Below are 26,223 nucleotides of genomic sequence, written 5' to 3' on the forward strand. Positions count from 1 at the left end.
CGCAGTGTATTTTTTACATACAGGTATAACAGAATAGCTTTAGTGTCGTTGTTTATTTAAACTTGAGTATGAACTTATACAAAATGCAGCAAGAAATTAAAAAAAAAAAAAACAGTTTTATTGATTAAAAAACACACTATATCGGATTCATATCGGTATCGGCAGATATCCAAATTTATGATATCGGTATCGGACATAAAAAAGTGGTATCGTGCCATCTCTACTCCAAAGTCCTCAATGATCCAAAACACAGACTTGCTGCTGTGTTTTGGATCATTGTCCTGCTGATGTGCGCTTCAGCTTCAGGTCACAAACAGATGTCCGGACATTCTCCTTCAGGACATTTTGGTAAACAGCAGAATTCCTGGTTCCATTTACACAGCCAGTCTTCCAGGTCCCGAGCAGCCAAACAGCCCCAGACCGTCGCACTACCACCACCATATTTTACTGTATGATGCTCCTTTCCTGAAACACTGAGTTACTTTTACCCAGATGTAACGGGACACACACCTCCAGTTCAGCCTTTGTCTCATCAGTCCACAGAGTATTTCCCAAAAGTCTCGGGGATCATCAAGATGTTTTCTGGTAAAACTGAGACGAGCCTTGATGTTCCTTCTGCTGAGCAGTGGTTTTCATTGTTGCCCAGTCTCTTTCTTATGGTGGAGTCATGAACACTGACCTGCATACACACATATACAGTTAGATCTTTTCAGTGGGCGTAGTTGTTGAAAAAGATATTAAAAGCTTGCTTCATAAAGTGAATATCTGCCCTGTGTGTGTGCAGAGATGTGGATAAGAAAGGCTATGTGGATCCCATGAGGACAATGACACTGGCACAGCTTAAACAGGAGCAGACAGACAGAAGTCGCACTCCAACAGGAAAAGATGTCCATCTGCACCACCTTTACCTGGATCCCCACAGCAAGGCCCGTCTGACAAATCCACAGGTACGTGGCTACTCGCACACTCGTTTAATAAACATTCATTTTTTTAAAGCAGATGGAAAAAAGGCGGGTTGACTACGCTCTTCAATGAGAGTAGCAGACACATTCAGTCATCAGAATCGTGTATCTGTCTATGTCATGTGTAAATATTAAGGCACATGGGCCATATCAGCGCTCTACCCTGTTTATCACTTTGTTAAGAAGCAAAGCTGATGCTGCAGACAGACAGTTTCAGCTAAGCTTAGATGTGCGTGTCAAATGCCTTTTGAGACATTTATTTTCCATTTGATTAAAGTAAATCTATAGATTAACTGACTGTGATGCCCATGGTCTCTGTTTTAATGACAAATGTAGGAGAATATGTGAGAAGCGTTTCTTGCAGCGTTTCCGTTTTCTTTTTCAGGAGGCACTCCAGGCAGCAGACCGAGTCAGCAAATACAAAGAGGAAAATCGTCAAATCCTGAAGGAGAGCATTGAGGTCGCTCCCTTCACGGCTAAAATACAGCGCTCCATTGACCCTGCGATGGACAGGGACAGAGAGAGAAGCAGAGATTCGAGCTTTTCTGTTCGGATGCCGGGTCTTCCCTCGCCAAGCCCCAAGACTAGCCACGCCCTCACTCATACCATGCAGTCAGAAAAGAGCAACTATTATACCACGCTGTCTAACAGTGTGGTGAATGAGCCTCCCAGACTCTACCCCTCCAAAGATGTCGGTCCTTACTATGAGAAAGTGTCAATCAGGGCCCCGGGGGTCGTGGCCGGTGTTGGGGCCGCCGTGCAAAGCCCAGGAGCTCTGTCGATGAGCAGCTACCACACCAGCTCCAAAAACTCCCTCTCCAAGCCCCCTCCTCTCATCAAGCACCAGCCGGAGGGAGGAGAAGGCTTAGCAGGGAAAATCACCGAGCAGCTCAGTCAGCAGGTGACCCTCGTTCAGCCGCAGCATCAGCTCCACACAGGTGTAGACAGGATAGACCGTCGCAGCCCTGCTATTTCTCCTCCTTCCTCCTTGTTGTCCTCTTCATCCTCAGCCTCTAACCAACACCATCACCATCATCACCTACAGCAGCAGCAGCAACAGCTCAGGGCAATGCCATCTCTCCACCGAGCACCTGTCTTCCATCCACCCACACAGCACGCGCTGGAACGCAAAGAGGCTGCAGAGAGGGAAAGAGCCGCTCACGGTGGACGCCTCTCTCCACCAACCCTCACACCCATTCAGCCAGTAACTGGTAGCAAAACATCAGCAGAGCAGCAGAAGCCCCCTACGTTGCTGCCAGAGCTCAGGGACATCAAAGGTCACGGAACTGCTGCTGCCATCGCCTTTGTGGCCTCTGCCACCCCCGGGGAGATGGCGGCTCCATCAGCAGATGGGTGCAAAGGCAGAGACTTGATCGAGGAAAGAGGAGGGGTGTGCTCTGGAGATAAGGGGTTCTCAAAAAATAAGCCCCAGTCGGCAATGGCATCGGTCATTGTGCGATCGTCTATAAAGTACGATAGTCCCGTTGGTGCTAAGAAATCTGGTGCTCTTATCCACAAAGAGCTCCCCCAGGGGAGGTTCTACACATCCAAGCTTCAGGACGAATGTCCACGACTAGGGGAGGGTTTAACAGAACCTGCAGCAGGTAGGGTCATTCAGCCTAACTTGAACCTGGAGGAGATCCGTTATAAAAAGACCCCTGTGCCAGGCGTGTCAGGACCTGTGGGAGCCGGTGCTACAAACTCTGTGTGCAGGACTGCCATTTTAGTCTCCTCAGCTTTTGGCTCTCAGAGTAAAACCGGGAACGCTACTCCCGAGCCAGTTTACTCGGCTCGATGTGACTTTGCAGCACTCAAAACTGGCACTGGGGGTCGGGTGCTCTGCCATATAAGACCAGAGACAGAAAAGGAGCTCCAGGAGGACTTTGGCTCACACACATCTCCAGGGGTCTCTCTGAATCCTGCGAGTGTAGCAGGACCACCCCGCCCCAGCCCAAGCCTTACCCCAACACCTAGCTCAATCTCTGGCTCGAGTCAGCCTTACGCCTCTTCGTTTATCCACCTCAAGAAGCACAAAGCTGCTTTGGCTGCGGCACAGTCCAGAAGCAACCTTTCTACTCCTCCCACGTCAGTCACAACTGAAAATTCTTCCTTAACTGTGGATTCCACTGAGAAAACCCCAATTTCCAGCTCCCCGCCTCCACCTGCTACTAGTCAGGCTTCCTCGGTCTCATTTGACAGCAGTAGCAATAGCTCAGTGAGCAGGAGTACCACACCAGGCAAGTCAAGTCCCCTGCTTAATGGCCAGTCCCTGGGATCAGCCTTAGCGAGCTCTGCGCAGCCCAACAACTACCACAAGCTGAAGAAAGCCTGGTTAACCCGGCACTCCGAGGAGGACAGGAACACAGCTACTACTACAAGCTCCAGTATGAAAGTGGAGAAAAGTCCTAGCACCACTACCACAAGTAACACAACAGCCATGTCAGAAATGATCAAGCCCTGTACAGTCAATCTCAGCGCCTCCACCTCCAACGAGGTAGAGATGAGCAAAGACGTTGGAAGCAAAGGTGACAGAGACAGACAGCCTGAGGAAAAGTTGGCAGGAGCTCCAGGAGGCGGGGAGGAGAGAAAAGTGGGGTCAAGGAGGGTGAACAAACGCACATACGAGTCTGGTTCGGAGAGCGGGGGAGATGATTCTGACACCAGCGAGAGCAAGATGGAGGGCCGAGCCAAGCGTCAGCCTAAACCAACCTACAAGAAGAAGCAGAACGACATGGCCAAGAAGAAAGGAGACAACGACAAAGAGGAGGACGACGTGAAGCCCAACGGCATCTTCAGATCAGCCCGAGAGAAGACTAAACTCAAACTGGCCAGCAGCAGTAAGTCCTCGCTCATATCATACTGTAGGTTTGTCTCACTGCTGTTTTAGGTAGCATCCAACAGTGTTTTTGTCATAGCAGCTGTTGGGGTAACAGAGTTCATTTAACCAATGAATGGCCAGATGATCAGTGTTTAAAGGTTAGCCAGAGCCTCTCACGTGTTCTTGGGAAGCTCGAAGGAACAAAACTGTATAACAGATTAATGAAAGTCCATGTTAGCTTTGTGAAACCAGACATAACCAACGTGAGATCCATCGTCACTGCATTTATCCTCTTCCTGAACATAACACGGACTATATTTGCAAAATGGGCAACTGCGATCATAAACTCATTAGGAAATAGTTTAGCAATGCTCACACTCCCATAGACTGTAAAGAGTCTGAACTATTTTAGAACCACTCTTTCTGACCGTGCTCGTCCTAAAGAGCACAGCTTTAGTATTTCTGCACGGCTTCACTTTTCAGACCTGGAAGCATCATCATGCATGTTATACAGAGTCCAAGGCTGAAAGTGTTGTTTGATTCCAAGCCTACATTTATAAATACAGTGGCTTGCAAAAGTATTCAGCCCCTGTGAACTTTTCCACATTTTGTCACATTAAGTATATGTGTCTGACACATAATCACCTCCAGTTCAGCCTGACAGGTACGTCCTGTGCAGTAAGGTTTTATTCATTATATGAGTGTTCTGCCTCTTTTTTGATATTATTTTTTTGTAATTATATTTAAACTTTTCTTTCTTGACACCGCAGGGACTGCACTTAATTCTGTTGTTACAGTGACAGTAAAGATATTCTGATTCTGATACACAGGAATAACAGTTATGAGCTCCCAGCTTTAGCAGTTGATAAAAGATTATCAGATAAAAGTATGGCTTGTTTGTGTAGCTAGATGCTAAACAACATCTGTGGCATGAAGCAACCATGTGACTGTTGGTCTTATATGTTCTATAAGAAGATATAATATTCGTTCTTTCTGAAGGAAAACTGCTAGGATGGTTTTTTTAATCAAATGTTATTTCTTTTTAAAGTGACATTACTCAGAATGATTTCTGTAATTTACTTGTCTCAAGATTTCAGACAAGAGAAAAATGTGACAAAGACGTGAGCACGTCTCCATCTACACCCTGTTTATAACAAAATCTCATCTTTTTTTATCTGATGTATTTTCTGTGTTTCTCTTGCCGAGCAACTCTATGTTAATATTTAAAAATTAAGCGTAGTTACAGTTAATGATTATGATATTATGCATGCTAGATGGGATCCCTCGCTCTGTGCTCAAGGACTGGAGGAAAGTGAAGAAGCTGAAGCAGACGGGAGAGTCCTTCCTGCAGGATGATTCATGTTCAGAAATTGGCCCCAACCTGCAGAAGTGTAGGGAGTGCAGGGTGGTCCGCAGCAAGAAAGGGGAGGAGCCCGCTCACTCCCCCGTCTTCTGTCGTTTCTACTATTTCAGACGGTAAAGTACTCACTCTATGAACGGTGATCTTCATTCTCCTGCTTTATCTGTGTACTGGCTTCAGTTTAACAGACAATAATGCAGATTTCCATGAACGTGTCGATGGTTCACATTCACAACTGTACCTGAGTCTGGTGTGAGCACCACTGGGATCTTAGAATGGCACACCTGCTAAGATTTACCTGGAATGACCTGTCGAGGTCACCTTTGATGCTGTTGTTCCCTCTGTGTTCATGGTTTTTGTTAATAATCTCATAAGTATAGTCTTTGTTTGAAGCAGGCTGTCTGGGTGTTAGACGCCCAGTTTAACCCATCCTGGTTAACATGAGTCAGACTATTGAACTTTGTGTGTAACAAGTTAACAGTTGTTTGTGATATCAGGCCTCTGTTTGAGAGTAAAACCTGCTTTAATGTGCATGTGTCTGTTTATGAAGACTGGGATTTTAATGCTGGAGTCAAAATAACGTCAGCTTATCTTTAAAACTACATGCACTTTAAAAACATGTCACACTTCTGTTTTTTTCTCAGCTATTTTGTTAAGACTTACTGTAAGGACGAAAAATAAGCAACATTAGTTTTTTTGTCACCAAAAACACTTCCGAAATCAAAATACAGTCGCTCGTAACTTTGTTCGTTTTGAACATTTTTATATTAGATGCCCTTCATTAGCTTCCTCTTTGGTAACAGGTGTGCACCAGCTTACTGAGAGAGCCTTCATGTTTCTTCTCATCTAGGCTTTCCTACAGCAAGAATGGCGTCATCCGGATGGATGGCTTCTCCACTCCAGACCAGTTTGATGATGAGGCCCTCAGCCTGTGGGTCCCGGGGCCAATGGAGCAGAGCCACCTGGACCAAAGCACAGCCAAGTACATCCTGAGCTTCATAGGAGACAAGTTCTGTCAGATGGTTGCAACAGAGAATACTGCATCCAGCTGGATTAAGAAGGATGGTAAGTTTTCTCAAAAATAGTGTCAAAGTTTAGATGAACACGTCTTAGCGTGTTTTCCTCTGAACCTTTATTGTGTGTTTCAGCCAAGCTGGCGTGGAAGCGAGCAGTGAGAGGCGTGAGGGAGATGTGTGACGCATGTGAAGCCACACTTTTCAACATCCACTGGGTCTGTCAGAAATGTGGCTTTGTTGTCTGCCTAGACTGCTACAAGGCCAAGGAGAGAAAGAGCTCCAAAGGTCAGTGCGGGTATTTGGAAAGTCCACAAAAAGTCAGGAACATAATTGTTGAACCGCAGAATCTGAGTCTTTTTCCAATAACATGCGCGTCTTACGTCAACACCGTGTCTCTGAGTGTGGTGGGTGTGTGTTCACTGTGTGACTTTTTTCTCACTATGATCAGATAAAGAGCTGTATGGATGGCTAAAGTGTGTTAAAGGCCAACCCCACGACCATAAACACCTCATGCCAACCCAGATCATCCCTGGCTCAGGTACAGTCCAGCCTAGCTGTTTGTGTTGCTGCTTTCCTGAACAGCAGCTGGTGTGTAGATTTTATGAATCAAAGACAGATGAACAATGATACTTTTCAGCACCATTTTTAATATTGTGTGTTGTTTGATTTGGTCATGTTTCAGTGCTGACAGAGTTGGTGACATCCATGCACTCCCTAAGAGAAAAACACAATATAAAGTCTCACTGTCCCTGTACCAGCAAACAGAACCTTCTCACCAAACTGCCTGCCACCAACGGAGTCTCACAGGTACCACACTCTGTTCCAGTCAATGACATCCTGACTCACTGTCAAGACTTTCTGAAGAGGTGGTGTTGTTGTGTTTAAAATGTGCAGAGGAGTTCAGATCATAAAAACTTGTTAGCTGTGGTTTTGTGGCAGGTCGCTCCCTGCTGAAAAGCAGCATAATGTGATGCTGACAGTGATTGTTAGTGGTGTTAATGTAGAGTGGAGATACCATATCAGGATGATGGACTAATTTGGAATGGGTGCATGGCCCAACACGCTGAGGGTTAGCTGAAATGAACATGAAATGTGTGTTATTCAGTATCACAGGACCCCGGGCTTTGCATTTCGTCAGGTTTTTAGTCACATTTCGATATAGAGATAACTGCTAAGAGCACAAAGGCCTGTGTTTCTGCTCAGCAGTGCATACACACAGAGCTCTGCAACACTGCAAATCTACTTCCTTTGACATTGGATTTGATTTACTTTGAAAACACTTGTTCTCTGCCTCTGACTCATTTCATTAATTTCCATGATACAGAGCAGACCATGTAATACCACAGGGTGGTGCAGCCAGTCAGTCTGGCCTTGACTGCAACACAAAATGATGAATCGCGAATAGTTCAATTCAATGTTATTTATACAGCACCAAATCACAACAACAGGCGCGTCAAGGTGCTTTATACTGTAAGGTAGACCCTACAGTAATACATACAGAGAAAAACCCAACAATCATATGACCCCCTATGAGCAGCACTTTGGCGACAGTGGGAAGGAAAAACTCCCTTTTAACAGGAAGAAACCTCCGGCAGAACCAGGCTCAGGGAGGGGCGGGGCCATCTGCTGCGACTGGTTGCGGTGAGAGAAGGAAGACAGGATAAAGACATGCTGTGGAATGACAGCTCATAAGACAGATATGCTAAGTGGAGACCACTGGGAAATGAGTGCTGTCACCAGTAAACCACATTTGATTGCAAAGAAAAGATAAAACAGGAGCAAGAGAAAACTCCAGAATAGCTTTCACCACTGGGCATGACTCTTAAAGCAAAACAGTAGATTATAATTGTAGATATAGATTGGACCATTCACAGCTGTAAGCACTGACTGTCTAATGTCATTGACAAAGTTTTCTAAGTGATAGGTAGGGTGGGGGCAGTCTTGTATGACATTGTTATGATGCTACCTTTGTGGCACAGACTAGATCAGCGTGTGTGGGTCGCTGTGATCCACTGCTGAGTGAGAGACAGGACCTGCAGCCTACACCTGCCACACACTGAGTCATGGTTAATAGCTTTTACATACAGAAATGGCATCATTGGTCCATCAGTTACTGCACTAGAGTTAATCATAAACTGTGGTTTAGTAGTAAGTGAACCAAAAACAAGTTCTGTTATCTGGGCTTTTCTATCTAATGAATGGTAGACTTTAAGCAGGCTTAACAGTACTCTTCTAACAGGTTTGTGGTTAAGCTCAGCTGTGGTGAACCTAAACTAATAATACAATAGCTGTGTGTGGTGATCATAGCTGTCTATTAACCTGTTACCTGGGGAATATCAATATTGTGGACAGGCATTTTGCTTGGTCACTGTTTAAATAAATTAAATACATAAAGTTTCATTCTTCCTCTGACATGAAGGCTTTGTGATTTCATGCAGTTAAGCGAGTTCATCTAACTGTTCCTTCTGTCCAGGTTCTGCAGAATGTTCTGAACCACAGCAACAAGCTGTCCCTGGTGAAAGCTGAGCCAGGCTCTCTGCAGACCTCTGACCTAGGAGGAGTTAAGTCAGAAACTAATGGAGGAGGTGGTGGAGGAACCAGTCCAGGTAACGATAGTGCAAATGCTCCCATCACCCCGCCAGAGTCCCAGTCGCCTCTGCACTTCCTGGCAGACTTGGCAGAGCAGAAATCCAGGGAGGAAAAAAAAGGTGAGAGGAACAGAAGCCACAAATTATTATTAATAATCTGTCCACACCATCTTCACTTCATCATGAACTTTTAAGTTTAAATGTTTCTCTGAACGTGTAGTTTGGCTCTGTCCTCTTTTTATAACAGAAAACAAAGAGTCGGTGGTGCTGGGTAAATCTGTGAAGGAAGACAAAGAAGGGGACAGCCTGGAAGTCCTGCAGCAGTGTAAAACCCCCTCACTGGGTAACAGTACAGAGCAGGGCTCCACACTCAGAGATCTCCTCACCAGCACAGCAGGGAAGCTGAAGCTGGGCTCCACTGACGCAGGAATAGCCTTTGCACCTGTCTACTCCACTGCTTCACAGGTACACACACCGACAGTCATGCTGTATTCAGTGTTTAAATATGATTCATTTTGAATAAATATCATACAGATATAGCCACTTAAAATGGCCTAAACAGCAGTTATGGCAGTGTCTTCTGTATCCACCGGGGGGAGCTGTGTGGAGGCACATTCATTTATGTAGTTGTAGCTTTTTAATGTGTACAGGCATTCTGTCATTATACCAGAATCATAACATTGAGCCTTTCTCTAAAATACTGATATAGATATCTGTGTGTAGCAGCTCAAATACAGATTGTGCAAACTGAACAAGCAGGATAGGAGACAGGAAGTGATGCGTGCACTCTAATTATTGCTGACTTTTGCTTCTGATAATGAAAGCATAAAGTGATTATTTAACTGCACTGCTAAATTTAAATGTGACTGAATTCATTTCTGGATCCTGCAATAACCAACAATGAATGCAGTCCAAATGGGTGGACAGAGCACTCTGTATGTTTTTAAGTCTTTTTCTGCACATCTCTGATAAATCACTGCAATAATTTTAAGGCCAATATTTTTTAGGGACAGATAAGAGAGCCCAGACTATCATTAGCATTATGCTGGATTCTTTTGTGACACATCAGGTCAGTCAGCTCTCCAACCCCCCACAGAGAGCCAGTGACAAACATGCTCTCTATGCCTGTCTGTGGTTCTGAACACACGTACACAGCCCTCTTTGCAGGAATCATGGACAGAAAGTATTTACAGAACACTGTTATAGAAATCATTTTCCCAAACTTTATGACATTTTTAAAATTAGGCCTGTATATATTCTCAGTCATCCAGGTCATGGTAGTCTGAGGAGCTTGGAACAAAAAGTGACTGGACTGGAAGTTTCTTGGAGACGTTTCACGTCTCAGCCAAGAAGCTTCTTTAGTTCTAATCAGTTCTCTGACAGTGGTTTCACCCCAGACCTCTGCTGATAATGACCCATGACTTTCACGTCTTGGTTCATTGGATGAGCCACATGATCAACAGTGGGTGAGCGACCCTCTAAAGAGAGAGCTCCCACTAGGTCCTAAATACCCGGGAACTCTCCACCATTTGGTCTTAGAACTGAACAAGCTTTCTGGATCAGAGATGAGACGCCTTCAAGAAACTTAAAGAAGTCAACTCTCTTTTCTTTTCAAGCTCCTTCTTTCAGGAACTGAGGGAATCAGAGAAAGACCAACCTGCAAACACTCTTATAAAAAATTACAGTAGGTGAAAGTCTCCCCTCGCTTAGTCACGATATAGACAAATGATGGGTGGCTCAAGACTTTTGCACACAGTTTAAAGAAATTTAAAGGATAAATTAAGTTGTAACCTAACAAAACAAATGCAGGACGTGCTCATAATTCAAACAGGAGACAAAACAAGTAACAAAGCAGCAAACAGTAGGATAACTGATCAAAAACCTCCACTTCTGTTTTTGGATGTATGAGGACGTTTGTGTGCAATAATTTATTTTTCTTTATTTCAATTTCTTTTAAGCTGCATCTGTTTTTTAGACTTTTGCTCCAAGGACCCAGACTTTTGTGTAATTGTCTAAAGCGGCCTCGAGCCATAGTTCTCCCGTCTTTCTGAAACTATTTAAACTTTTTCTTTGGACGCCTGACTACTTTCCCATGTTCCAGCATAAGGTAAAGAAGGGAAAAAGAAACAGAAGCCACAGTCACATTTTTTTATTTCCTGTAATATGTGTGATCCTCTTTCCTTTTTCTGTAGACTGGGAAGGGTGGGCGGAGCATGCCCAATATCCTCGATGACATCATTGCTTCGGTTGTAGAGAATAAAATCCCCGCCAGCCGCCAGAACATCACCACTAAGTTGTCAGTGAAGCAAGAGCCCATCACCCTAAGCAACAGTAACAACAATAACGCCCCAGCTGAGGAAGCCAAAGCAGAGAAGAAAAAGTCGGCACCTGTTACTGCAGCAGAAGCAGAGGACTCGAGCAGTCAGTATCCAGACATCCCTCACTGCTGGCTGAACAACAGACAGCTGCTGTGGCTCAGAGATCACCGCAACCAGAACAACTGGAAGCTCTTCAGAGAGTGTTGGAAACTCGGACAGGTGCACATCTGTGTTACAGCAAGTCGGTTTAGCAGTGCTCCACTGAACTTTATCACCCTGGTGTTGAGATGCATTTTGTGTCTTGTGTGTTTGTGTAGCCTGTGCTGGTGTCTGGGATCCATAAGCGACTGAATGCCAGTCTGTGGAAGGCCGACTCCTTCAACCAGGAGTTTGCAGACCATCAGGGAGACCTCCTGAACTGTAAAGACCAGGTGCTGTCCAACTCTGGGATCAAGGAGTTCTGGGATGGATTTGAAGACATCACCAGTAAGTTCAGCTGCATTTAGTCTTGTGAGCATTACTATGGTAAACCATCAGTGACCGAGTCTGACTGGATCCTTTGCAACTGTTCAGAGCGACCAAAGTCCAAAGATGGCGAGCCCATGGTTTACCGACTGAAGGACTGGCCATCTGGAGAAGAGTTTATGGCCCTCATGCCTTCAAGGTACACAGCACCTGTGCTGTTGATCCTCAGACTGCTTTTAAAAACAAAGGTCTGAAGATACGTAAATGACTCAGTAGTGACGATGAAGCCACCTAAATAAAAGTATTCATTGCAGATATGATGACTTGATGAAGAATCTGCCTCTGCCAGAGTACTCTGATCCAGAAGGGAACCTCAACCTGGCTTCTCACCTGCCTTCATTCTTTGTCAGGCCAGATCTGGGGCCAAGACTCTGTTGTGCCTATGGTAAGAGGCATAAAGCAGTCAATTTCTATCTAGCACTGCCAGATTCTGCTCATCACATGAACAGAATCAACTTTTTGGGATTTACTTATCTGTATGATTGAGCGTGCATCATGACATTTATGTCCTTATTTCATATTTCTTTCTTTGTTCCGACAAAGAAAACATGAAAATGATGCTGAGTATGTCAAGGTTGCACCCACATTCACAGTTGGAGTCGAGGTTTCCCAGAAAAGTTGTACACTTTAACCATTTTCTTAGAGAAGAAAGTCCTCCCACCAACACTAGCTGTTATTTTGAATTTCAGTCACCAGGACATAAAAACTGCACATTTAAAGGTCTTAAATCCCGTCTTATTTACCAGCTCATTATTCTTTTGGCATAGGAGCAGGATGACCACATATATAATACTCAGAATTATGTGTATAAAGATCCACACATTCATTATTTTAAGTGCTCTTATGGTGTCTCTGTTCTCACTGTAGGTGTAGCTGCATCTCAGGACCAGGACTTTGGGACTGCAAACCTCCACGTGGAAGTCTCCGATGTGGTCTCTGTTCTGGTCTATGTTGGAATAGCCAAAGGCAATGGAGTCTTGTCCAAAACTGGTAAGATTGGTGAAACGTGTGTGGACGAACAGGAGCTGTTAGCTGATCGAAGAGTCAAAATGAAGAAAACACATCAGCAGAAAACTAAACATGAGTTAATCTGTGGTTTGTTTACTGTATTATGTCATAAACTAAAGGACTCTTAGTTTTGATTTTTGACAGCTGAATAACATAGATATAGTTTGACAAAGGTCATAGTTAAAAAATGATAATAAGTGAACGACATAGACATGAGTTTGTTTTTCTGAAGGAGTGTTGAAGCGTCTGGAAGAGGAGGATCTAGATGAGGGGGTTCGAAAGAGATTAAAAGACTCGAGTGAAACACCAGGGGCGCTGTGGCACATCTACCTCAACAGAGACATGGACAAAGTCAGAGACTTCCTGCACAAGGTCGGCACTCACAGAAACATACTCAAAACATGATTATCTGAATTAAATTTAGTGAATTTCAGCGTAGCGCTGAGCTAAAAAACGCTTTTCCTCCCCTTCAACAACAACCACCTCAGCTCTCTAAGGAGCAGGGTTTGGACTTGTCGCTGGACCAGGACCCCATCAGAGAGCACGCATGGTACCTGAGCAGGAAGCAGCGTCAGCGGCTGCTGGATGAGCATGGAGTTCAGGGCTGGACAGTAGTTCAATTCCTGGGAGACTCTGTCCTTATACCTGCAGGGGCCATGCATCAGGTATTTACCACACACACACACACACACACACACACACACACACACACACTGATCACTGACTGATAAGGAAAATACTTCCAACTCTGCCAAATTTAATGCAGCAGGAATGAAATCATTCAAACTAATAGTAGGTGGCCTCTTTGTGAATGGCAAAATTAAAATAGAGGAAGTGATGATGTTTGATGTTTAGCAGTTTAAACTGAATACAGTATAGTTTACATTTTCATTATTTTATTATTTTTTTATTATTGCACAGTGGAGCTTTCACACAGTTTGGATAATATTGTGATTGTACATAATATTGTGGCAGCAGATTGTTTACATAAACTAGTAATTTTGAGTGTGCCTGTGCTGCTGCTGGGTCAGGTGTCAAAGACATCAGGATCTGTTTTACACAGTCATCAGCTGTAAGGACTGGTTACTATAGTAACACTAGAAACACACTCAGACACAGAGCCGGCAAGCAAGATTCAAGTTTTGAAACAAATGCTTCCCCAGAGAAAACTATTAGCTTTATCAGGGAAATTCTTTCACTGTGAGTCAAAGCCACTTCCAGTCTACAAAATATTACATTACATCATCATATCTGTAGAGTTTATCATGTTGACGTGGTGACAGTGTAAAGACACCCTCTGATTTTAAATTTCAGCCGAAATTTGGGAGCCGTTTAAAATGGTTGCCTATGGGGCAGAGACAGGGAGGAGGCTGTGCTTCGATGGCATTTCTGAGAGAACCATAAAAGCTGTCTAAAAGTGAATGTGACTGGATGAAAGAGGACAACGAGAGCTACGCTTTGATGTATATAATATACATGTAGGGCAAAAGGTTTGGGCGAGAAAGAAAGACTTTTGTTTCAAATTATTCTCCACACTCTGTTTTTAGAGCAGGTCACATGATCATTCAGTGGCGGGAAAAATCACATTTTTCTTAAAATTTATACTGATGTTGTGAAAAAACCATAAAAGATATGAAAGCATGGTTTTAGTCAATAAAAGTCCAAAGTCATGTGACCCGTGTAATGTTTGATGGTTCTGTGATAAACTCTGGCCGAGCAGGAGGCCTTCAAAGTGGCTTTGGGCCACGAATCGCCACCAAACTCCCTGGCACGCCATTCCCAATCGAGCCGCTTGAAATGATCTAACATATGTGAGTGTTGTCTCAAAGCTGCGAGGCAAGTTTCGCTGCTAAATTTTAGGTGGAAGAAGAAAAATAATAAGAATATTAAATCTGACAAATAATAATAAGTGTAGGCACACTTAGTTATCAGTCTGTTTGGGTTATTTTTACATGATGTTCTGTGCTGTTATAAACACCTCTGTGATTCCTGTAGGTCCAAAACCTCCACAGCTGTGTTCAAGTCATCAATGACTTTGTGTCTCCTGAGCACGTGGCTAACTCCTTCCACCTGACCCAGGAGCTACGACCCAACAAAGAGGAGGTCAACTATGAAGACAAACTACAGGTAATACAATACACGCCACACAAAAAGTCTCAGCAGACACAGCGAGCACAGCAGTCTCATGTGGCTTAAATCTCTGTCGCTGAGAGTTAGACTCTGTCTCCATATCGTCTGTATTCTGCTTTTCTGCTGCGTTTGTGTTTGAAAACTGTCAGAGGGGGGAGTCCTCATCAGAGCGGATCATATTGTGTCAGATAACGACATTAAAATGCTGCACAGGGGCACCAACAGTGCAAACACGGCGAGAGGTCGAGTTCAATGACTCTTGGTGAAGCCCAGCAGAGAGCAGTTTGCTAGAGCTCTCTATGTGAGAGTCAGTCAGAGCAGCCATACCTTCACTGCTGCTGCACACTTGTTATGAAATATCCATAGAGAGGAGGAGGGGGCAAACTGTGAACACAGCTTTTAATGCCGGTTGGTTATATGGCAATCTATGGGAATGAGCTTGTTTTTGGAACCTGAAGGGGTCCTTGGAGGAACGGCAGTTTTTCAGGTCCAAAGGTCGCTGCTTGGCAGTACTGGGTGTCTGTCTGTGATTTGAAAGGCTGCTTGAGGTTTGAGATTTGAACATAATTCTTGTAAAAGAAATGGATGAGGTCCAGCACTTGACACTGTCTCGCCCCGCTCTTTCCCTTTAGGTGAAGAACATCCTGTACCATTGTGTGAAGGAGGCAGTGAGTTCCCTTAAAAAGAGCGGCTCTGAGAAAGACGACGAGGAACACAACTCATGATGCCCTCTCAGCCTCGTTCATGCCTTTCACAGATGGCTGTGACTCCCATCAGCACCTCACCCTTTCTACACCCTCCTTCTTCTGCCGCGGAGGGCTGCGTCACGTGACCACAATAAATGGCTGGCTCAAAGCTGGTCATGTGATCCAGAGGACCTCACAGTGTGAACCGCGTTCATGTCACACATCCAGTGGCCAGTGAGAGGCACTGCCACCTTTGTCATCACCCCAAACCTTTAGTGCCAAGAGGAGACAAACTGAAGAGCAGCTGGGCTGAGAGGGCTGAAAGCCCCACAGGCTCCAAACACAAAGCGAATGCTGGCTGGGAGCCTTACTAAAGCCAGTGTGATGGAGGGAATCAGCACTACAAACCTCCAAACTCTTTTGCATCCAGCTGAAATGCAGTTTCCACGGAGGCTCAGACTGTCCCGTAAGTAGCAGCGATGGTGGAGCCGCTCTCACTGCTTTGGATTATAAAGGCCAGGAGCTTTAACCTATGGCAGCAGCTAACACAGCGTCTTGGACAGAAGATTTTGCTGATCGCGTCAGCATCACCAGCAGCATTAGGATCAAAACTGGCATCTCTGATGTTTCACCAGGAAAAGAAAAAAGAAAATGCAAACCAGAAATCTCAGATGTTTTAGTCAGTAGCCTCTGCTGCTCCCTTGTTTGTCGTTCCTTCGTGTCTGTTCTTGTCCTTTTTTCTAGTTTTGTTGTGCTTTTTTTCCAGGATGTCTTTTCATCTAACCTTGTTTTATCTCCTCTGTGAAGATGTATTTATTTCATAGCTCTATTAAATGCAGTGTTATTGAAACAAAATGCATTATGTAAATGTGAGTTGTACAGTTTGTTTTCTTTTGCTGTTTTTCAGTTGTAATACGGCTCTACTGTGATGGAGGACACACACACACACACACACACACACACACACACACACACCAGCTAATGCCTGTACTTTGGGAAATGTTGACGCTCTACAGTCCTCATGCCATAAATACATTTTCTGAAAATGACCTGCCAAACTATTGTAGACTGTGTAAAGTTGTATTATGTAAAGGAAAAAACAAACAAAATGGCTTATACACGTCAGCATTTTATGAAAAAAGTATTTGCTGTAAAAATGAGACATTTACAGAAAAGATGTAATTTATTTAAGAAAAGAATTGATTGTCTTGTTTTTGTTAAGATTTACTATGGTGACATTTTGAAGTTAAAAAATAAAATAAAGAAAAAATGAACTATAATATGTACATATATACATCCACTGAGGTATTTTTTTAAAACATGGCTTGCTTCAATTTCAAATTTTAACTTGCAAGTGTTACATGCTTTGTACATTGAAGTTCAAAAGGGTTTTACATTTTCCATTAAAATGGATTTATCTAAGATTTGCTTTTGTGTTTTTGATTGAGGGCTGAGGGTGAACGTGAGCTGTTCACCACAGGCTGCGTTCCAAAAGTCCCTCCTGTCTGCTTTTCCCGACCTCTGGTAGGAGAACTGATAAGGTCATCAGACGATGAGAGTCCAAACGCGGGCAGAGTTGTTTCCTTAATGTGACACAGGATGTGTTGAAACTACAATGTGCAGAAGATGTGCATCTTAATTCGTTTATTAATTTTATGCAGGTCATTTAATCAGAGCAGCCTGTGAATATTTCACTGCTATGCAGATGACACGCAGCTCTATCTGTCCATGAAGCCAGGTAACACACACCAATTAGTTAAACTGCAGGAATGTCTTAAAGACATAAAGACCTGGATGGCCGCTAACTTTCTGCTTCTTAATTCAGATCAAACTGAGGTTATTGTACTCGGCCCTGAAAATCTTAGAAATATGGTATCTAAGCAGATTCTTACTCTGGATGGCATTACCTTGGCCTCCAGTAACACTGTGAGGAACCTTGGAGTCATTTTTGACCAGGACATGTCCTTCAACGCACATATTAAACAAATATGTAAGACTGCTTTCTTCCATTTGTGCAACATCTCTAAAATTAGAAATATCCTGTCTCAGAGTGATGCTGAAAAACTAGTTCATGCATTTATTACTTCCAGGCTGGACTACTGTAATTCTTTATTATCAGGATGTCCTAAAAACTCGCTGAAAAGCCTTCAGCTGATCCAAAATGCTGCAGCAAGAGTCCTGACAGGGACTAGAAAGGGAGTACCTCACCTCTTTCCCTGTGCCAGCTGAACTCTGACAGTTTATAATAAGTTAACATAATCAAGCCACTGACGCAAACAACAAGTTCAACTCCTGATGCAGTTTCAGGCTGCATGGTGCAGCTAGTAAAAAAAACAGAAGCATGAGCATATACACCCTGTGCACATCAGTATACAGTACTTACATTTCACCAGAAGAGGACGCTACAGGTTAATCCTGAAGTTATTTGGAGGTTACAACTGGATTTATGCAAGGGTAGCTGTACTTTTTATTTTATTCTTTACTGTGGAGTGAAACCCACAAAGACACAGGCAGATCACGTCAACTCGATACAGCTGACATGGACTAAAACATGGGAACCACAAACCTTTTGTTCTGAGGTGACACTGCACATGAGCATGATGAGTGTAAACAACTCTGTGTTCAGTAATTCTACCAACTACAGAAGATAGTTTGATTTCCACAAATCAGAGTAAAGGGAATGAAATATTTTCATGAATATTCACTGAATGAGGCTGAATGTCAGTACTGGGTAAGTAATTACCAAAGTGATTACCATAGCAGCTAACTGCCCTGAGACCGCAGACACTGAGGAGTCACTCAGGTTCACAGTAGGAGCGGTGTCTTTTAGAGATAGTTATACTCATGCATATTCCTAATTAGGAAGGTGTTAAAATAAATTACTGCAAGTAAGAGCTTTGTCCTGGGTTAAACCTCTGCAGGCTCTGATTAACATCATCAGCCTGAGTCATGATTTCTATTCTGTGACCAGTTTGGTTTGAAGACTGAAGGTCACATTTGTGCTGCAGCGAGTAGTGTGTGTGTGTGTGTGTGTGTGTGTGCGCGTGCGTGTCTGCATGTGTGTGTGTCTGTGCGTGTCTGTGCGTGTGTCTGCGTGTGTGTGCATGTGTGTGTGAGAGAGAGAGGAACAGTGCTGACTTGACTAATGCTGGGATCACCTCCTATTCATACTGAAGTGGAAACACACATGCCATGCTGCTCTCCATTACATAAGCTGAAAATGTGCCTTTTGGTGCTGTGTGTGTGTGTGTGTGTTAGCTGGAGTACACTGAGGCAGAAGTTCATCACTGGGTTCAGAGAAAGGTCACTGTCTCTCTTCCCTTTTTGGTTTTCATTTCTCGCTGTTTCTCGCTCTGTTTTTGCATTTTTTTAAAAACTTTTTTTCCATTCACAGTTTTTTGGGGGGATGCGTGTCATTACTGAGCTTTACTTCTTTCTTTCTTGTTTTTAAGCTTTTCCTGAGAGTCCTCCCTGTAACCAGAGGAAGTGTATTCAGGGTTCAGCCACAGGTTACTTGTAACACAACTTCCCCCAAAAGTGAGTCCTTCCCTATAGACAGCACTGTCAGAGTGCCTGAGCAGCATTAAAAAGCATGTTTGCACACACGGATGTTTTGCTCCTTAACAACAACTGCACAATGGTCCGGATTTTGTTTTCCTTTTTCCAAATGATGAGTAAGACTTAAAAGTAACCACGAGTCATAACTTCCACTAATTCCGGTTACTGAACCAGACTTTTCCAACAGGATTGTGCTGCTGAGTGTCTAACGTTACAAACAACATGTGGTACAGACTGTCAAAGAGGTTTGTTCTAAACTTTTACTGAGTGAAGCTATTGCATTTTGTTAGTGTCTGTCACTAGTGTCTGTAGATGTTAGTATTTGTGGGCATAAGTGAAGGACTTTTTATTTTATTTTGTGACAAACTTTCTGGCTTTTGTTCCACAGAACTTTATTTTTCTGTTTTTGGGTTTTTTTTGCTGTTTTTCTTGGTTTCTTATGGTTTTGATAACTGCATTTTTATTTAAGCAGCAGTACATTATTCTTTAAATTCATCTATTTTAAGTCTCCATGGTTTCCTCTTTTGTCACAACAGAAAACCCTTTTTACTTACATTTCCATCTCCCCTCCAGTCCCCAAACCCACAGATGTATTTTATGAATATACCCACCTATATACAAAACTCTGTGACTTGTTTTTCCTCTGCTTTCTGTGCATGTGTGTATCTGTGTGTGAAGTGCTTCCAACTGTCAGTGTGTACAAATAGCAGCTGTTCCTCAAAGTGAGATGAGGTATCATAAATTGTGAGTGTTGACAGCAGGCAGCCTGCTGCTGCTCCCCTGTCTGTGCCTACAGCACACTCTCTCACATGTACCTGAACATGAGGTCATCTCATACAGACTGCTTCAGTCTGACTGTGAGAGCAGCAAGTAACAAAATCAAATCAGAGAGAAGCTGAGAGGATGCAGATTAAAGAAGAGATGATTCAACCAAAACCAACCAATCATTGCTGAGGAGCCTTAAGCTGTGAATGTCTGTCCTTTCACTCCTCGCCATGTTTTAACCTTTACTCTTCAAACATTGTGAGAACTTCTGCTGTCAAGACAAGATAACATTGTGATGAATTTATTTTAATGAGTTGGAGCCTTTACCTTCGTTCTTTCTTTCTTTTTTGTTTTTTCCCCTTTTCTCTCTTTTCTTTTTTCTATTTTTCTTTCTTTTTTCTTTTCTGTTTTCTTCTTTTTTTGGAGCCTTTACCTGGTCCTACCTGGTCTCATTCCTCTCATGGTTACGATGGTAAGAAAACCCTTTAAAATGTGGTGTCCACTGACGCTTGGTGGTGTGAGATGCTGGGGTTTAGTGACACAAGATAAAAAGAAATCACTGTAAAGTGATTCAATTCAATTCAATTCAATTCACTTTTATTTAGAAAGGGCCAATTTAGAACATCAGTCGCCTCAAAATGTTTTCTAAATTCTAAATTTGGATGTGAAAGGAACAACTTTGAATGGTTTTAAAATTTGGTGGTAGATTTTTGGGACACCTTCATCTCTTGATGTCAGTTGAAAGTGTTAATCATCAAATCTGTCAAATTAAATACCATCAGTTTGCAAAGCAGACTTTCTTAAATTTCTAATCTCTAGCTGAATTAACTTTGATGACATCACTGTGACATCACATGAGTATTTGAAGTCATTTGTCACAGGATACCTACGACAATAAATGAAGAGAATCGAATAAAATCATGTTTAGCCACCTTTGTAAGAGCAGTTTTACTCAATAAGATTGATGACATTCTCTAAAGATTTAAATTATTACTTAGTTTTAAGGTTAAAATGAGAAATATTTTAGGTTATCATGGTTTGAGTTAGCACTTATATAGTTATGATGATTGAATTTTGGAAGGAATGGATTCATTTCTTTACAAAGATAACAAAATTGTGTCATTTCTCTCTGAATCTGAGCAGAAAGTAAAGGATTGTGCACTTCAGAATTCAACGCTGTGGAAGAGAGCCAGAGATTAATAATAAGTGATGATTCAGTGCAGAGAGGTCTATTAACACAGCGAGTGAGGAAGAAACACCCAGTGCATCATGGGAATCCCCGGCAGCATAACTAAGGGAGGATTCAGGGTCACCTGGTCCAGCCCTAACTATATGCTTTAGCAAAAAGGAAAGTTTGAAGCCTGATCTTGAAAGTAGAGATAGTGTCTGTCTCCTGAATCCAAACTGGAAGCTGGTTCCACAGAAGAGGGGCCTGAAAACTGAAGGCTCTGCCTCCCATTCTACTTTTAAATACTCTAGGAACAACAAGTAGGCCTGCAGTGCAAGAGCGAAGTGCTCTAATAGGGTGATATGGTACTACAAGGTCATTAAGATAAGATGGGGCCTGATTATTTAAGACCTTGTATGTGAGGAGCAGGATTTTGAATTCAATTCTGAATTTAACAGGAAGCCAATGAAGGGAAGCCAAAACAGGAGAAATCTGCTCTCTTTCTATTCTATTTCTCTAAATTTGTGATGTTTTTACTGTTTCTTTTGAAACATCAGGGAGGTTAGAGGTGCAGTGACCTTTAGAGGCACTCCATGTCTCTCTAACTGAACTCATTTAATTGCAAAAAAAAGTGGATTATATATTTTTTTAAATTGCAACGTACACCACAAGCTGAAATGGCACTAAAGCACAAGAACGATGTCTGTGAGCATAAATTATCTGTCAGTTGCAGTAGGTCGATCTGCACATGGATTCAGTATTGTGTAAGTGCAGGAGCACAGAGATCCCAGACCGCTCAGTGGAAGATGCAACACGTGGAAAAGAAAAGAAAGTCTTTGGAAAACTCTGAAAAACATTAGCGATGTCACAGTAACAAAAGCATAACTGTGGCTGGTGTGCTTGTTGCACACGTTCTGTGGAAGCCCTGCACTGAAACCTGTCAAATACAGAAGCTCGCCCCATGTTTCGTGCTCTTTTTTCATAACATGTGTTGATTTGTTGTAACCAAGCTTGTTTCCTTCTGCTGCCCAGCTCTTTGTGGCTCAGCAGTCAGCCTCACAGATTAATATATGTCTTCACCAATGTGAACACACACAAGGCTTGCCAGACACACCTGTGTGTGTGTGTGTGTGTGTGTGTGTGTGTGTGTGTGTGTGTGTGTGTGTGTGTGTGTGCGGGTTCGTACTATCCTGGTGGGGACTTTCTGCACCGTGGGGACCAAAATCCAGGTCCCCTTGGGGTTGAAAGCAATTTTCACACTCAAAATGTGGTTTAACTGTCAGGGTTACAATTAGGTTATGGTTAGGTTTAGGGTAAGGGGCTAGGGAAAGCATTATGTCAATGGGATGTCCCCACGAGGATAGCAAACCAGACGTGTGTGTGTGTGTGTGTGTGTGTGTGTGTGTGTGTGTGTGTGTAAGCATGCCTCCATTTGGGTAACTGAGGTTTGAACCAAGGGTGTGTTTGTCATTCATCACACAAACCAGCTCTCCAAGACTCTCTGAAGCCAAGCATTCCTTCTGTCACCATGTTCCACAGTCCTTTAGAATTCAGCAGCAGAAAACAGCATATTTGAAGCATGCTAGCTGTACACCTGTAGCTGCAAGGAAGAGCGATGTATCATTTGAAAATGACACGATCATAGAGCAACCTTTTTCCTTCCCACTGTCGCCAAAGTGCCTGCTCACAGGGGAGGGGAGGGTTTTTCTCTGTATGTATTATTCTAGGATCTACCTTACAATCTAAAGCTTGCCACAACCGGTTTGGTGGTGGGTCAGTGATGGTCTGGGGGGTCATATCCATGGAGGGACACCCCACAGGGGTGGGGGGACTCCAGGCCTCTAGGGCCAGTGTCCTGCAGATGTTAGATGTGTCCTTGATCCAACACAGCTGATTTAAATGGATAAATCACCTCCTCAACATGTCCAGAAGTTCTCCAGAGGCCTGATGATGAACTAATCATTTGATTCAGGTGTGTTGACCCAGGGTGAGATCTAAAACCTGCAGGTCACCAGCCCTCGAGCCCTGGAGTTCCCCACCCCTGCTCTACAGCAGCGGTCCCCAACCCCCGGGCCTCAGACCGGTACCGGTCCGTGAGTCGTTCGGTACCGGGCCGCAAGAGTTGAGGCTCAGGTGTGAAATGTATGGTTTTCATGGTTTTTATCGGTTTTCAGCGTTATTTTGTTATCGTTTTTATCGTTAACTCGGTCTTCCTGGGTCTTTTCACGTGTGTTATGAATAAATCTTCTTTTTTTCGGTACCGGTACTAGTTTTATTTTGTTGGATTTATCCGTGACACCTTAAAGGCCGGTCCGTGAAAATATTGTCGGGCATAAACCGGTCCGTGGCGCAAAAAAGGTTGGGGACCGCTGCTCTACAGGATAGGAAACAACGACACCCTGACTGCCATTAGGTGGTGCAGTCTGTCCTGAGTTCCTCCTGCTGCTCAACAATGTCTGACCTCATGCGGTGAGAGCATGCAGGCAGTTCCTGGAGGATGAAGCGATTGATACTGTTGACTGACCCCCACGCTAACTTACCTAAATGTAATAGAACACCACTGGGATGTTATATTTCGGTACATCTCACACCCCCGTGTGGGCCACACATACTACTGAGGAATATTTGGATTTGTTGCAATTTCTGCAAAATGGACGAGTCGGCTGCATAATTTTGTCTATTTGCTTTCTGGGTCTTTAATTTCAGTCCTCTCAGGTTGATCATTTCATTTCCATCAAAGGATGTCACATCCTTTCACTCCTGACACATTACCCCCTCAACATCAGTATTGACAGCATGATTTCATGATGTTTTTCACCCCATTTACATCTGATGTGTTTTCAAAGTGCTCCTCCAGTGCAGCTGTTGTTAATTTCATTAATACCAAAGCAGCTGAAACTAATTAACAACCCTGCTAACGACTGCAGAGAGGTCAGTATCCCAGAGGTAAGACTGACTTAATGTTATACTCTGATTATAAAGTGTTCCTTTAAATTTTACACACACACAGATATATATATATTAATCTTAATTTAATCTTTTTATTTTTTGAATCGATATAAATAAGTGTAGGTGTGCAGTGTATGCAGTTTTTACATTATAATGTAAATAATTATATTGCTTAAAGATTTAGGCTGTCTCATGCATGTCAGAGGAAAAGCTTTTACCACCATCTTTTTGTTTCTTATCATGTGACCGTTTAAATACAGTACAGTGGTTAGTGACAGGAGTGATCAAATACAGAATATTTAATTAACAACAAGGTACTGATTCCTGTAATTTCTTAGCCATGTTAAGGCCAATGTCTTTGTTTTCTTCTGGGAAAGGATGTGTGTGTGTGTGTGTGTGGGCAGGAGAAGCAACAGAGGGAAAAGGCAGTGGGCTTCGGATGCTGGGTGGGGGTTAAGGTTGCGTGGAGAGGGTCGAGGTAAGATTGGGGTGAGGGTTTAAGTTGAGGGCAGAGGGGAAAGAGAGGAGAGGAGGCGTGTGCTGTAAGGGTTTAATTGGAGGGCAGACGAGAGACTGCCTGCGTGTTTCTGTCCTCTGAACGACCCCCTCGACTTCTTCACGTGAACCACGGGGTCCCGTCCCTCCATGTGGAAGTACGGGTGTGTGCACGAAAGCAGTACAGGTGACATGATCTCATATGTGTGAATAAAAAACAGATGAAGCTGTGACATGTCCTGTAGTAACACAGTGTACCCAGTGTAAATGCATGGGACACATCCCAGTAATTAAAGTATATTCATTTGTTCCTTGATGAAAAACATGAAAGCAGAAGTTTAGTTATTTAGAAAAAGTTGAATATGTCTAAGCTGGTAACTGCACAGCCTCTGTTAGGGTGTGTTAGGGTTAAGTAAGCAGAAAGTCTGGAAACCAAGTTATTGTAGGAATCATTATGAGTCTGCTGACTCATGTCACATGTTTCTACCTTAATAAAAACAGGTAGGACGTTTCAAAACAAGCCACTGTTATAGGGGATAGATTCCACAGCCCACACAGCAACAGTGTAAAGCTTTAATGCTACCATAGACAGTACAACAATAAACATGACTGATTAGACCGTCTGTACTATGAAATGTATTATTTTCATGAATGCTGCCTGCTTACAGTGTCATCAGTCCTAAACAATAAACCACAGATGTAGCACGAGTGTTACACTGAATGTGGTCAGAAAGCTGCTCATCTCTGTCATCAAGCTTTGAATAAAGCCGGGTTGTCCCCTGGTTGTCTCACACACACACACACACACACACACGTAATCACTCACAGTCACCTCAACGCCTGCACTGCTGGGCTGACAGCCATGGAGCAGACTGTCAGTTTCATGCTCCACAATGTTTTACTGGGACATCCTGCAGAAATCTGACTCCTACTGGCACTGAGGCCAGGAAGCGCTGTGTGTGTGTGTGTGTGTGTGTGTGTGTTTGTTTTCATTTTTATGTTTTTATTTTTCTTCTGCTGAGTTTATATGTTTGCTCACTTACAAAGAAATGATGAGTCTCGACTTTTTATGTTAGTTTCATTTAAATAGAGACAGAAAATCAACCAAAAATCCAGAAAAAAACATCACATTAAAGTTAAAGTTATAACCAGATTTTCATGTTACTGAGTGAAATTAGTGTTTGATCCCCAAACTAAACGTGACTTAGCACTTGGTGGAGAAACCCTTGTTGGCAAGCACAGCACTCGTTTTTTTGTAGTTGGTCATCAGCTTTGCTCACATATCACGATTTTTCTAAAAGCCGTATATGTATGTAATCCGTGTGTGTATGTTTTTGGCTGCTCCCGTCCCTCAGTGGGTAGCACTGCCTGGTTTTACAATGGCTGCACTTCCTGACACAACTGCAAAAGGAAAGAAAATGTCAGATATCACCAGGGTCTCACACCCTGTCTGTATGTTTTCATGCAATGCAGAAAGTTTCGGTTTTCACTGAGGTACAGTATTAAATTTAGAATTTTTATATGCCAGTACCTCGTTGAACACAGAGCATCTGTAACTGATATTGCTGTGATTATGCACAAAAACATATTGTCAATATTTGTGGGCACAGTGCAGTCATGTTGCACACTTCTAAGCTAGGAACCATCCAGCTATTATTCTAACCACCTGTGGCAGCAGAACAGTAATAATACGTGTTGATTTTTGGACACAGCTCTGTTCCTTTCATTTTTCCTGTTGCAAACAGTCCCACTGCTCTATAAGCATTAATGTCCATTCATTTTCTTTCACTTATCCGATTCAGGGCTGGAGTTTATTCAAGCTTTTATGGTACAATGTGGACAGATCGCAGATCTATTAGAAAAAGATCTGGGAGTGA

The 26,223-nt window shown here is 43.2% G+C and overlaps 1 protein-coding gene across 4 annotated transcripts in view; it reads left to right on the top strand.

Annotated features, from left to right (window-relative positions):
• Positions 1-16,833, top strand: part of jmjd1cb (jumonji domain containing 1Cb) — a 112,734-nt gene extending 95,901 nt beyond the window's left edge. For 3 of the 4 annotated variants that reach the window (XM_031739661.2, XM_031739667.2, XM_031739675.2), the window contains 18 exons: positions 785-947; positions 1,348-3,799; positions 5,055-5,256; positions 5,991-6,205; positions 6,289-6,441; positions 6,605-6,694; positions 6,839-6,963; positions 8,630-8,864; positions 8,992-9,209; positions 10,937-11,281; positions 11,380-11,548; positions 11,636-11,726; positions 11,842-11,972; positions 12,455-12,577; positions 12,828-12,967; positions 13,084-13,260; positions 14,591-14,722; positions 15,358-16,833. In XM_031739661.2, coding sequence (XP_031595521.1) covers positions 785-947; positions 1,348-3,799; positions 5,055-5,256; positions 5,991-6,205; positions 6,289-6,441; positions 6,605-6,694; positions 6,839-6,963; positions 8,630-8,864; positions 8,992-9,209; positions 10,937-11,281; positions 11,380-11,548; positions 11,636-11,726; positions 11,842-11,972; positions 12,455-12,577; positions 12,828-12,967; positions 13,084-13,260; positions 14,591-14,722; positions 15,358-15,450 — 5,254 coding nt within the window. In that variant the 3' untranslated portion in view covers positions 15,451-16,833. Of the gene's footprint in view, positions 1-784; positions 948-1,347; positions 3,800-5,054; positions 5,257-5,990; positions 6,206-6,288; positions 6,442-6,604; positions 6,695-6,838; positions 6,964-8,629; positions 8,865-8,989; positions 9,210-10,936; positions 11,282-11,379; positions 11,549-11,635; positions 11,727-11,841; positions 11,973-12,454; positions 12,578-12,827; positions 12,968-13,083; positions 13,261-14,590; positions 14,723-15,357 lie in introns of those variants that run through there. The other variant, XM_039616051.1, reaches the window with a different exon arrangement.
• The last annotated feature ends 9,390 nt before the right edge of the window (positions 16,834-26,223 follow it).

The sequence above is a fragment of the Oreochromis aureus genome, linkage group 8, assembly GCF_013358895.1.
Source record: "Oreochromis aureus strain Israel breed Guangdong linkage group 8, ZZ_aureus, whole genome shotgun sequence".
Classification (NCBI taxonomy): Eukaryota; Metazoa; Chordata; class Actinopteri; order Cichliformes; family Cichlidae; genus Oreochromis; species Oreochromis aureus.